At 46.6% G+C, this 12,714-nt stretch overlaps 1 protein-coding gene across 7 annotated transcripts in view; it reads right to left on the reverse strand.

Annotated features, from left to right (window-relative positions):
• Positions 1 to 12,714, reverse strand: part of TBC1D1 (TBC1 domain family member 1) — a 217,699-nt gene that overhangs the window by 19,240 nt on the left and 185,745 nt on the right. For all 7 annotated transcript variants that reach the window (XM_008523029.2, XM_008523028.2, XM_070615168.1 and 4 more), the window contains 2 exons: positions 3,121 to 3,365; positions 907 to 1,066 (listed from right to left, as the gene is read on the reverse strand). In XM_008523029.2, coding sequence (XP_008521251.2) covers positions 907 to 1,066; positions 3,121 to 3,365 — 405 coding nt within the window. The remainder of the gene's footprint in view (positions 1 to 906; positions 1,067 to 3,120; positions 3,366 to 12,714) is intronic.

A 12,714-nucleotide genomic window follows, 5' to 3' on the forward strand; every position in this document is an offset into this window, starting at 1 on the left:
GTCCTCCTCCACAGTAAAAAATGAAAAGAACCTGAATCGTCAAAACTAGTCCTCCACTCTGAAGTAGGGAAAACACACTCTACAAGAATTCACTGTGCTCAGAGTTCACTCAGCTCCTGGTATCCAAAAGGATACAGCTATCTCTGCCAACAACGCAAGGTGGCTCTTTAAAAACTTTTTTTTTTTAATTTATTTTTCTATTGAAGTATAGTTTTGAGACTCTGCACGTGAACATCTGTTTAACTTTGACAGAGACAATCTTCTTAAAAAGTAAATAAAGAAAACAGGAGACAGTTTGAAAGGTGAACAACCTGTGGTTACGGTGGGGCACAGAAGTGGAAGTGGCTGTGACATCTGGGAAGACGAGGCAGGGGGCATGTGAGGATGGAACAGTGAGTCATCCACACACAGGTGTCTTCAAGAGCGTGATGGCAGAGAAAATGAAGAGCCAAGGATAGGGAAAGAGGAGATGCGAAGGGAATCTAGAAAGAACACTAGCCCAGAAGTCATCGGTTGAAGAGTTTTAAGGAGCTCTCAGGAAACAGAGTCACGGGCCAGAGAGGGTGAGGAAGATGAGTCACGACAGATGCACCTGGAATACGTGCGTGGGGCTCCTCAGCCAGGTCTTTAAGATGTCTGTTCCAGGAACAGCCTGGTGGTGAGGAAACTGGGTCTAAATCCCACATGATGAAGGTTAGATCTAGGGAAGCCCAACGATTGTCAGAAGCTAAGCAGGTCTTGAAATTCACAAAACCCACCGCTGACTAAACTCAGAATGTCAAACGATCCCTGTTCCTGTAGAAGAGACAGGTATGAAACTAAGACGACTCACCGTGGAGCGACAATCAATGTTTCTCATGGAACACGAGGATGCTGGTTGTGGCAGACAGACGTACACGCACTTACCAAAGACTCTGGCCACAAATCCCAGTGGGAACTGTGAGGCAAACACGGTGAGGAACCAGGGGGCGGCATAGAGGCTGGGGCCGATCTCGTGCTCCTCGAGGTGGTTGTAGAGGTCTCTGTGGTAGTCGTGAAGAAGCCTCGAGAGCTGGTACATCTGGATCTGTGGAGATACACGCACCCAGGTGTCAGAACTAGATACCTGCTACGTATATTCAGTTTCTTATCCCACTCACAGGGTGTAAGAGAGGAATTATTAGACTTTAAACATTCTGTCTGGGCTGCGATACCCACTGATCTCAACTACTCATTTATCCCACAAGCCATTACTGGGTGCCTGCTGCACACGAGCCCCTGGCTGGGTGCAGGCCCAGGACACTCACACCGGGTCATCTCCTACCACTTCCTTTCTCTTTACTGTTCCCTTGTGTTCCTTGGCTAAGAGAATCTAAACATCTGTCTTGTGAAAACATTTTCATAAATTCTCATACAAATACACATTCCCAGTAAAACTCAAACCCAGAGGAATCAGTCTCTCTGCTAAAAGTGATGCGAATGCACATGGTGATTCTGTCGAGGGATTCCATTGTGCTGTTCACTGGGTCAGTTCCCTCGGAGCCCCCAACTGACTCAATGGGCAGGACAAGTATGACTTCTTTAGGTTTATAATGTATGAAATATACAGATCCTGGGGAAGTTAAAATAAGAAGTGTTTATCTCAAGAAGGAGAAAATAACTTTTCCAACTGAAGTTGAACTTCAAGTGAAAGGGTTCACTCTCTTCAGAGAGTGATACGGCTCTGGCAGGAGGCCCCATGATGAGTCCCAGGGCTCACAGAGGTCCTAAAGCCAGCCCAGATGTCAGCATCCCAGGGCCTGAGCCCAAAGAAACAATAACTGAGAGAGGGTCAGAACCCTATGCTACAAGATGGATATGTACTGCTCAGGGGCCCAGCCCAAACAGTCCTCTAGTAACAAAAAACAGTGGCTTTTTTGTATCAAAAAGAATCTAACCACCAAGGCCACCAGCCCACAAAGAGTCGCATGGTATGATACAAAATTACATAAAACTCAAAACTTCTGCTCTCTTAGATGGCAAGTGTGCCTGTATTAAAGCTAATGGGGAGAATATAGGAAGAACCTGACAGTATGTGTGGAAAGTGTCATTGGGACAAAATCTTTTAGCTAATGGCTTCCTTGTATGAGATTTATGTTCGTGTGGTTCACATTCACAGGTGGAGGTGAAAGGATTTTTAACCACACAATCTAGAGCTCTGAAAGAGTCCCTGGCTCCAGTGTTTCCTTTTTAAGGATGCTTCTAAGGCTCTGAGATCACGGCATCTTGCTGGTAAATGAACACGTAAACACGTGCTCCAACATTTAGGAATATTCCCACGGCAGGATCCAGTCTTCTCTCCACCTCTAAAAGGTGGCAGGAGCAGCACTTGGCACTTGCTGCTGTGTTTGGTTTCCTTTTGCTATGACCTGCCATCTGTCACTCATCCATTCAGATAATGGCTGGGTACCTACTTCATCCCAGGAACTGTTCTAGGAACCAGGGACATAGCTCCGAGATGGGTAAGATGCCCCCTTTCACTAAGGAAAGTCAGAAAATAAATGGGTAAATGAATAAGGACACAAGACAATTTCAGACAATGCGTGTGTTACGCAGAAGAAATGAGATGGGATAATGTGATACAGTGTGCCAGGGTGGATGAGCAGGGACACGACATGAGGGTGGTCAGCAGGAGCTCCTCCAGGATGTGATACCTGAGATGAGCCCCAGATGACAAGGGCTGAGGGATGTCGGGTGAGGGGATCCCTGGTGGAAGAAGTAGCAAATACAGTGGGAGGTAGGAATTAGATCATGAGAAGACGGTCTGATGAGAGGTAAAAGGGAGGGCCCTGGAGTCAGACAGGCCTGGGTTTAAATCTGAATTCAGCCACTTACTAGCTGTGTGACCTGGTCAAATTATGTAATCTCTCTGAGCCTTAGTTTTCCCATCTATAAATTGACCTGACTAATAGCATCTTCCTGAGGGTTATTAAGGAGACAGGTACATATGAAACACGTGGCGCAATGCCTAGCACAAAGTTCTCAGCAATGACAGCTGTTACAGTGTTAACTGATGGTGAGAAAGTTCCTTTGATGGACCTGGAAGTAATCACACACGTCTTTGGCATTTGTCTCTATCAAAGACACAGGAACGCTCTCTACCTGTAAAATTATCATGTCCGGCCGGTACTGTTTCCGCAGACCCATGTCAAACATCAGAAACTTGAGCATGTTAAACGCCTCTTCCTCACCCATGTGAAGCAGCAGAATGCCTGCTACAAAGCTGAGGCCTTGGCAATATCCGACTTCCTGGTCTAGAAGCGAGTAGGCCTTCAAAATGTTGTAAAGGGACAGCTGCCCTGCTCCTAGCTGGGCAGAGAAGTATGGATGCGTTGGAAAGGTTCGTCCTGTGAAAACAATACACATTAGCTGTAATTGCAAAGAGAAAGCCACTGAACCAGAAACCCAAGGTGCTTCAGGTCAAAGTAACAGGTCTTTAGAAGTTGGACCATACTGTAAATCAGCTCTGTAAACAAGGTCAGCTGGTTGTTCTTGGAATAATGTTGCAATAAAAAATCAGCAGTTATTCATGCTTTTTTGTGGTGGTTCAGGAGAAAGCAATTAGAACTACCTTTGGTCCTACAGATCTCTGGATTTCAATCTAAAACAAACAAAAAAAGCTGTCGATCCTCTAAACACATCTACACTCTCAAGAGGAGCAAACAGCTGTGGTTCTTTACCACCACACTATTCCAACATCAACTAAATGCGGCCAAAAGCCTGGCCTTGCTACAGACACTCCCTGATCAGCTTTTCCCAGACTGCACTTATTTTGCCTGCAAATGCTTCGTGCCACATGCATATTTCTAAGCTTTTAAACCAGAGGCAGTGCTTTGAAACAGACTGAGGAGCAGTAAGTGTTTTCTTTTACACAAAAGAGTCACCTCCCCAAAAAAGGTTAAAAAAAAAAAAAAAAAAAAAGCCTGAGCCAGCCCTGATGGCCTGGTGATTAAAGTTCGGTGCTCTCAAAGCATCGGTGGCCCCGGTTCACTTCCTAGTCACAGAACCACACCACCCACCTGTCAGTTGCCATGCTGTGCCAGCAGCTCACACAGAACTAGAATGACTTACAACTAGGATACACCACCATGCACTGGGGCTTGGGGAGATGTGGGGGTGCTCCCAACATCCTGATTATTTTCACACAAAGCTGGTATTCAGATCGGGTTTAAAGACTTCTTTTGTTCAGTATGCTTTTATGGTTGATACCTGTCAAATCCCACCTCACCCCATCCTTTTGGAATGTGACCGATGGGGAAGTGTCTCCAGGGAGCAGAAAGTACCTGATTAAGAGAAATGCTCGGCCAGGGCCACATTTGGATCCAGGTGAGAATTATGACCTCGTCTGGATCAGCAAAGGCAGAAAGTACATCTAGGCCACAAGTTAACTGTTCAACTTAATTATCTGGTCTCAGCAAAGGGAGAAGGATACATCTGTGAGATGTATCCTCAGCCTCGTGAGAAGGCATTTCATCAATCCAGGTTGGTCCATCTGAACTTGATTTAAGAGGATGGCAACAGTCTCCTAACTCCGTTCCTGATTTCTTATCCTGATTCGTTTCTTGCCTGCTCAACCTCTTCCCCAAACACACTCTGCACACGTCACTCACCGCTAGAAAGCAATCAACAGCTCCCCAGTCCACACACTCACCTCCTCACCTCCCCTCCCAGCTTCATCCTCTGCTCCAGGGTTAACCTTAGAGCTGTGAGGGGGGGCCTCCAGGTCTCTGAACCCTTGTGAGCTGTGTGCAGAACTGAGCGTGCATGTGCAAGTATGAGAGGGTATAATAATGCCTGTGCATTTTCCTGTTCTAGAGCAGCCTGTACAACTCAACTGTAATGTGAGCCACATACAATTTTCCAGTGGCCACATGAAAAAGTAATAGGTGAAATTAACTTTAACAAGAGAGTCTGTTTGACACAACAGATACAGAACATTGTCATTTCAACACATAATCAACAAATTATTATTAAGGCATTTTGCATTCTTTTTTCCATACTTTGCTTTTGAAATCCAGTGTATTCTTTACACGAATGCATATCTTGAATTAGGCTCAGCAAGTGTTGTTCAACCTGGAGGACTCACTTTTGCAAACGTGAAACCAGGGTAATTACCTATGCAGAAGGGATCCATGAAGTAAAAAGCTAAGGGGCATCTGAGAGGAACAATGAGGCTTTATTTCAAGCTTGAGTTTCGTGAGCCCTCAGACGCGTGACAAGAAGGAAAGAGAAGATAATGTGAGAGCGGGGGATTGCACATCCGGGGCCAGGACTGAACTCGGTTCTTCAGGCTCTGTCTTACTTCACCCACACAACCCAAACAGCAGACATTACGCTCCCCATTTTTGACAGCTGAGAAAAAACACACTGTTTTTAGAATTTAGCTAAACATCTTACTTAAAACATAAGACATATGAATTCTGACAAACAGAGACAGACTCTCCCTATGTGGGTTTGTCTGCAAGGCAGCAAGGTCAAGTGCAAAGGGCATAGTGCATGATTCTGACCCCAGCATGTGCAGCTCAGAATGGACCATCCAGCCCCTGTGAACCTCAGCTTCCTCTTCTTTACAATGGGCAGAAAGTACGCTTTGCGGAGTCGGGAGCACATGTACAATGCCTGACACGAATGGGTGCGATTAATGGCGTTTAAGCACGGGGCACAGTCTTCAGATATGCCATACAAAAAGCTGGCTTCCAACCAGGACAGAAAAAAACGGCACACACACAACACTTCTGTAGCAAAAATGCAAAAAGAGGAACAACCGTGCAGAACCACTGCTCTATTGATTCTAACATTCCACTTGAGCCTGAAACATCTCACTTTCCGACAGAGTTATAGAGGCAAAGGAAAGTTTCGTTCCAGGAACTAATTCCATGAAATTTAGAATTCACAGACATGTGGAACTGAAAGCCGATATGGATTCCAAATAATAACAGTAACAAACATCATCACAATCCAGATTCACCGAAACATAACTCTTTCGTGCTGTGGAGTCCCAGAAACTGTCACTGATTTTCTTTATGCGAGAAACCCGGCTGCAGAAACCTGACCGAGCTAAAACAAATGTTCCCGTGTGTTCCAAGAGACTGCCAAACGCCATCTCCCGTCCCACACAGTCTGGGATTCAGTGCAGCAAGAAAGGCGCTCCACCCGCCTCCAGGTTGGGGAACAGCCACGCGTCTCTGGTCTTCAGCTCCTAACGAACGGGAATGGAGGAATGACTGCCCGTCGGACTTCCTCACGCAGTTCTATTTGGGCGAGACAGAGTTTCCTATATTACATTTTTCTAGGTCAGTGGTTCTCTATGTATGGTCGGTCTAAGGACTGCTGGGGGTCTCTGAGGCCCTTTCAGGGGTCCCTGAGGTCCTCCCTCCCTTTTCCAACTAGGTCACCTTTTTCTCCATATATTTCAAATAACACAATCACAACAGACCGAACGCAGAAGCAAGTATGAAAGTCCAGCTGATTCTATTAAGCTAGACAGTAAAGAGATTTGTAAAAATGTAAAACAATGCCACTCTTCTCACTAAATTTTCTTATTTTGGAAAGTCCGCTTTTCATAATATGTTTATATGCGTGAGTTTATCATAGTTATCTAAAAATAAATACAGAAGTATTTATTTATATTATTTTAACAAAGTTTTAATTTCTGAAGAAGTTTTAATGTCTAACATAGTAAACACTAATAGAAATTATCCTTGCAAACAAAGCTCTTTGGGCCACTCAATAATTTTTAAGAGTGAAAGGAATCCTGAGATCAAAAGTCTGGGAACCGCTGTTCTAGGCGGACACCACGCTCACACACATTCCTGAACACATGCACACCGAGGAGAGGAGGGAGGCAGGGCTCGCGAGAAGAAAGTGGACCCGTCAGATTAGAAATGGTCCTAGACAATCCGCACCCACCTAATCCAGTACTGAGTACTGAGCCCTCCAGGCCCAGGTGAGAAGGTGCTAAGTCAGCACCGGGAAGGAAAAAACCGCACTTTATAGAGACCACACGTATGTACGTTGCTCTGCAGCAGGTGACGGGTCTAGCACAGCCCCCTGCACCTCGCTGCTCACTCGAAGCACATTAACTACAAGCAAGATGCTGTTTACTGTTGGCTGTTTGTTCAAAGCCTGTGAAAAGATTCTAGAACGAGTTTCTGACTCAACAAGACAGGCTGTGGAAGGCTGCACACCTCCAGGAGCAGCAGTGGCTCCAGAAGACTCCGGCTTAGGAAAAACACCTTATTTCTGCCAACCTAGAGGGCAACTGGGTAAAAACTGTGGAATCCTTCTGATAAATGGATCAGGCTACAGGCCCGCCTCTTTAAACTCTATTTTACTGTTTGCCACGTAGTAGAGGAATGCAGGCCCTTTAAATTTCTCTCTACTGCAGTCTCCCTTCATATACAAAATGAGAATGGGGCTGTTAAGTGGAGGAAGTCAAATATGAGCACAAAGAAACCCCTTATGTGTAACAATTTTGTGTCCTGTATGTCTAAGTGGAGAAATGTGCTAGAAAGGCCTAAGAGGCGATACTCAATTCAGACGTCTTTCTAGACCACCTCCTACTTAACTTCATGGTGTGCTCAACACGCTAAGTGTTCCTAAGGAATTTCATTTATCTAAGGGATGTTTCTCTGTGAATCTTCTCCTTCTCTATCACCTTGCCGGTGAAGAGCTTTCATCCAGCAGTTTCCAAACACTGATCACATCAGTCACCTGGGGGCTTGTGAAGCACACGCATCCTTGGCCCTCACCCGGAAATCCTTCTTCAGCGGCAGCTCAGGCGTGGCGGCCTCAGGAATGTGTTTTCTACAAGCTCCTCAAGGGACTGTGTGGGTGACCCCTGCACGGCACTGTGAGAAATACCACTCCAGTCTGAGCAGAGCCCATCTGACTTGACCCTGGGTGAGACCCGTGGTCTTCTCAGCTTTGTTACTTGCTGCAGCTGCTACAGGAGGCCAGAGGTCGGTCCAGCATACACAGGGCCACTTGCAAAGCTATTCCGTCTTGAGGACGCTCTGAACAGCTGACTATCAGGTTTCTTTCTTTTGCCTCTTTCACAAAGAGCCTGGAGACTTCTGCATCTCTAGGGAGAGGTGCTGGCAAACCAGCCACCTGACTGTGACCTCTAACTCACGGGTCTCGTTGTCCTCACTTGCGGAAGGAAGAGTAACCTACGGTCAAATGACCTCTAAGGCTCTTTCCAGGAGGAGGAGCTGTGATCCTAAGAGATTCTTAAATTGCTCCAACCATCTAGCTCGGAGCAGAATGTGAGATGAGAGACTGAAGAAAAAATACCCTTTGCATGACTCCTCACAATTTAGTTAAATAATTTGGTCATCAGCTGTTCAGTGGCCGTCTTCCCCTCTGGAACGTGTGTTTCCTAGAGTGCATGGAATGCACCAGGTGCTCCAGAAGCATCTCTGGAATCACCACTGAACGACACGGGGGAGATTAAGAAGGCAGAGCTCTTCTCTATGCAGATTATTTTTAGGAAACATTTGGCTTAGTCCAGTGGCCGCTGGCACTGGCTCCTGCTGGCTCTGTTTGTGCACATCTCTGCCCAATTCCGCCATCGGTGACATCAAGTTGGTAGCTTAAAATTTCCCAAAGTGGAGTATGTACGCCATGGAAATCTGCACACGCTAACACCGGGCTTCACTGGAGGAGTCAGGGGAGCTGGTTGTTAAACACTTGCCAGCACACCATTGAGTGGCTCGAAGGATGTAGGAAGATTTCAGACCTCTGTGAAAGGAAGTGAAGTCACACGCCACTTTACTCTTTCCTTACATCACCCACATTGAGTTACATCACTCTGAGGTTAAAGAGCACATTTGGAAGGGTCAAATACATGTGATTTCACAACGTGGTCTTGATAACATCAGACACAATGGCAGACCCTTTGGAATAATGCGTGTAGCTGGTGATGCAAGAACGTATGACTCTTGAGCTGCGACTGTTCAACAGACCTCCATAAAGCAAGGTCTCCAACTGGACAGACAGGTGTGTTAAGTAACAAGACCGCTGCATGACAAACTCCAGGGACTTGTCTGTCTTCCGCCATTAATGCTTTTTAGTTTCTCACACAGCACTTCAACCAAAGACGAAACACAGAGTGGTGCTTGCCACCAGCACCCATGTGTTGAGGAACAGCCCCATCTACTACTCAGAGCACACAGCGCTTTGTGGCAAGACCAGGCAAAGCAAACTACCGAGCACGGAGGGAGGAGGGAAAACGCTCCTGTCTGCCCCTCTACATTTAGTCATCTTAAGGCCTTTCTACTGATCTTTCCTTTGGAGGCTCTTCCTCTCATCTTTTATGGATTCTAAAAAAGCAAGGAAAAAATTCCCATTTATAACACTTGGTTTATAGCTCCCTTGCTTCCAGATACCAGGCAAGTTTTATACCTTTGTTTAAATATGTTAAGTAGGGCCGGCCCAGTGGTGCAGTGGTTAAGTCCGCATGCTCTGATCCCGGGCGCAGACCTACACACTGCGCATCAAGCCATGCTGTGGCAGCGTCCCATAGATAAAATAGAGGAAGACTGGCACAGGTGTTAGCTCAAGGTCAATCTTCCTCAAGCAAAAAGAGGAAGATTGGCTAGTCTGCATTTGTCAAACCCTTAAGAGACCAATTTGGCTTTCCAGGCCATTTCCTTCTGAAAATTCAGACCAATAAAATAATTCAAAATGTATAAAAAGATACATATGCCACTATGTTTTTTTGGTTTGTTATCTTAACAGCCATGTGGTTTTTACACTTCAAAATATCACTTCAAGATATGGAAATAAAATAGTCAAAGAGTACAAATTTCCAGTTACAAGATGAATAAGTTCTGGGAATGTAGCATACAGCACGTTGGCTACAGTTAACAATACTGTATTGTATGTTTGAAAGTTGCTAAGAGAGTAGATCTTAAATGTTCTCAACACACACACACAAACCTAACTACGTGAGGTAATGGATGTTAACTAAGCTTATTGTGGTAATCATTTTGCAATATATACATATATCAAATCATTATGTTGTATGCCTCAGACTTAAATGTTATATGTCATTTATATCTCAATAAAGCTGGGGAAAAAAAAAAGAGGAAGATTGGCAACAGATGTTAGCTCAGGGCCACTCTTCCTCACCAAAAAAACAAACAAACAAAATCCCCATTAAGTGGAAGCAAAAATCAGTATGACAGCACCCATGCTGGATTCTTGACCCAAATATGTCTTTGGATAGATGCTCCACCTCTCACTGCAGCACGAGGACACCTAAACCCATTTGCGTGTCACTGGTAGAAGTTCTTCTAGAAATCTAGCAAAAAATGCTAGTTCTGGACACCAAAAGATTCACCAGATCTCTGTAGGGTATATAAACTATGCCACCACTTTATTGATCTATAAAACACAGATTAATAAAATAATAAGTAATCGATGTAGGGGAGCAGTTCCCGCCTCTGCTCTCTGACTTAACGTGTTCCTCCATTTCTGGACCTAAAGCCCTGCTGCCATGGGAGAGGCTGGACAGCCTCACCAGGCAGAAGCACTGATGGCTGGAGGAGTCCAGGCTGGGATGCCAGGGGCAGGAGCAGCTGAAGTGGCAGCAGAAGGAGTGGTGAAGTGGAGCCTGAAGGGAGTCTCCAGCTAGTGCCACTGGTGGCCTTTAGTGTGGCCACAACTCAAGTGGGAGCCCCAGACAGAAGGCAGGAAGCTTGGCAGTCCGTGCTGCGCCCCCAGGATGGGGGGCCAGAGAAGAGAGGGCTGCACAAATGGATGTAGCTGGAACCAGGCTTAAGGAGCGGGGCAGGCTCCTGAGCTGAGGCCTTCAGAACTTTCTGCCACTGAGTAGCTTGTGACTTGGGCAAAGCATTCAACCTCTCTGGGTCTCATTCATCAGCTCTGAAGTGGAATAATATGTGCCCAATTTCATACAGGGTTGTGTAAAGCTGAAATCTGACAAAGTTAGAAAGTATGTTTCCCAAACTATAAAACACTGCCCAACTACAAAGTCTATTATTCTTACTCTTTGGAAGAAAAAAATCTTGCAAAAAGCTGATTAGACTCACAACTAATTTCATAAAGTAAAGCAAGAGGCAGGAAAACAAAAATCCATGAAAACCCAAAATACATCCAAGCAACAAGCATTCTGTTCTTCTGGCTAGGATAAGAATGTCACGTTTTAAGAACAACTGAACTACTGATTTGTTTTTGCTCAGCATCACACACCTTTATTGGGCTTTGAGTTAGCCACAGTGTAGACCAAACAGAAAGTATAGACTAAACAACTGACTTGACTCTTGGTGAGAGGTGGGGGTAGCAACACACAAAATTTGGAGGAACTTCTAAGTGAGGCCCCTCGAACCCCGACTGGGCAGAGCCAGAGCCTGGCAGGCAGGGCCCACCGGGTTCACCGCCGGGTCTGGGGCAACATTTGGGTTTTCCCAGTTCAAGTGGGGAGAGGAGGCTGGTGCTGGTCAGGTCTCTGGATAAAGCAAGCTGGGAGAGATGCACTGAGGTTGCTTGGGAGATGTATTGCTGGAAACAGGTTCTTTTAGGTCTTGGGAGGGTATCTGGAGGGCCTCCAAAGTGGAGGCCAGGACTGGGAAAGAAGTGAGGTGGAAGGACGAGGCCAGCACTGTCAGGGAGGGGTGGCTGGCCTTTGGGGGTGCAGAGGGGTGAGGGTGGGAGACAGGCAGGGACGGAGGGGACTTGAGTGCAGCCTGGCCCCGCCCACGAATGAGGAAAGGATGAGTCTCGGTTCACACAGACCATGTGCCAACTGGAGGAAAGGCTGCACTGGGCCTCTGGCCAGAGCAGCCACCCGAGGTGAGGCCCCCGCAAACACAGCTCCCCGGGGAGAGGCCCCAGGGCCCTGTGCCGACCTGGCCTTTTCCTCCCACTCTGCAGAAGAGCAATTACATCTGAGCAACAGGAGGCAGGGGGCCAATCCCGCCCGCGGAAGAAGGAGAGGAAAACTAAGAGAAGAGAACATTTGAGTCAAGGAGGGGAAACATGCTCCCCTCTCCTCTCCCTCCATCCGGGGAAGGACTGGGGGGAGCTGAGGAACCGGCTGTACTCCCTCCATCTCAACCTCCTACTCAAAATTTATTTTTCACTTCATTTCACATGATAGGAACATGATGTCATTTTTTCTGTTACTCATCACATTAGCAAACACAGCTACTGCCAATTCACAAAACTACTTTCCTCAGGGTCAGTGGGCCAAACGGGCTCCAGCCCCACGCCTCACACTTTGTCCCCAAGTGTAATCATGGCCTGAGCATCACCCTTCACCCAGCCAGCCATGGTGACAGGAACACGGGGGGCTCCTGGGCTCAAAGGGCCTCAGGGATGGAACGGCCTCAGCACAGCACAGAGCCACAGTGGGTTGACTGTGTGAGTGTGGTCAACCCTTGACCTCTCTGTGCCTCAATTTCCTCATTTCTTAAACAGGACACAGGGCCAATTTCCCAGGGCTGTTGTGAGGGTCATGTGAGATTTGGGTGCTAGTGCACTGCCCCATATTCAACATCAAAAAAGATTTACTGAGTATCTACTGTGTGACAGGCTCTATCCTAGGAGGTGGTAAAACAGCCTCAGTCCAGGCCACAAAGGGCTTCACCCTACAGCAGAGAAGTCAAGGAAAAGGCGTTGCCATATACCTGAGGACAGCTGCGGGGGCGGGGTGGTAAAGAGCACAGGCTC

Source organism: Equus przewalskii, chromosome 3 (assembly GCF_037783145.1).
Source record: "Equus przewalskii isolate Varuska chromosome 3, EquPr2, whole genome shotgun sequence".
Lineage (NCBI taxonomy): Eukaryota > Metazoa > Chordata > Mammalia > Perissodactyla > Equidae > Equus > Equus przewalskii.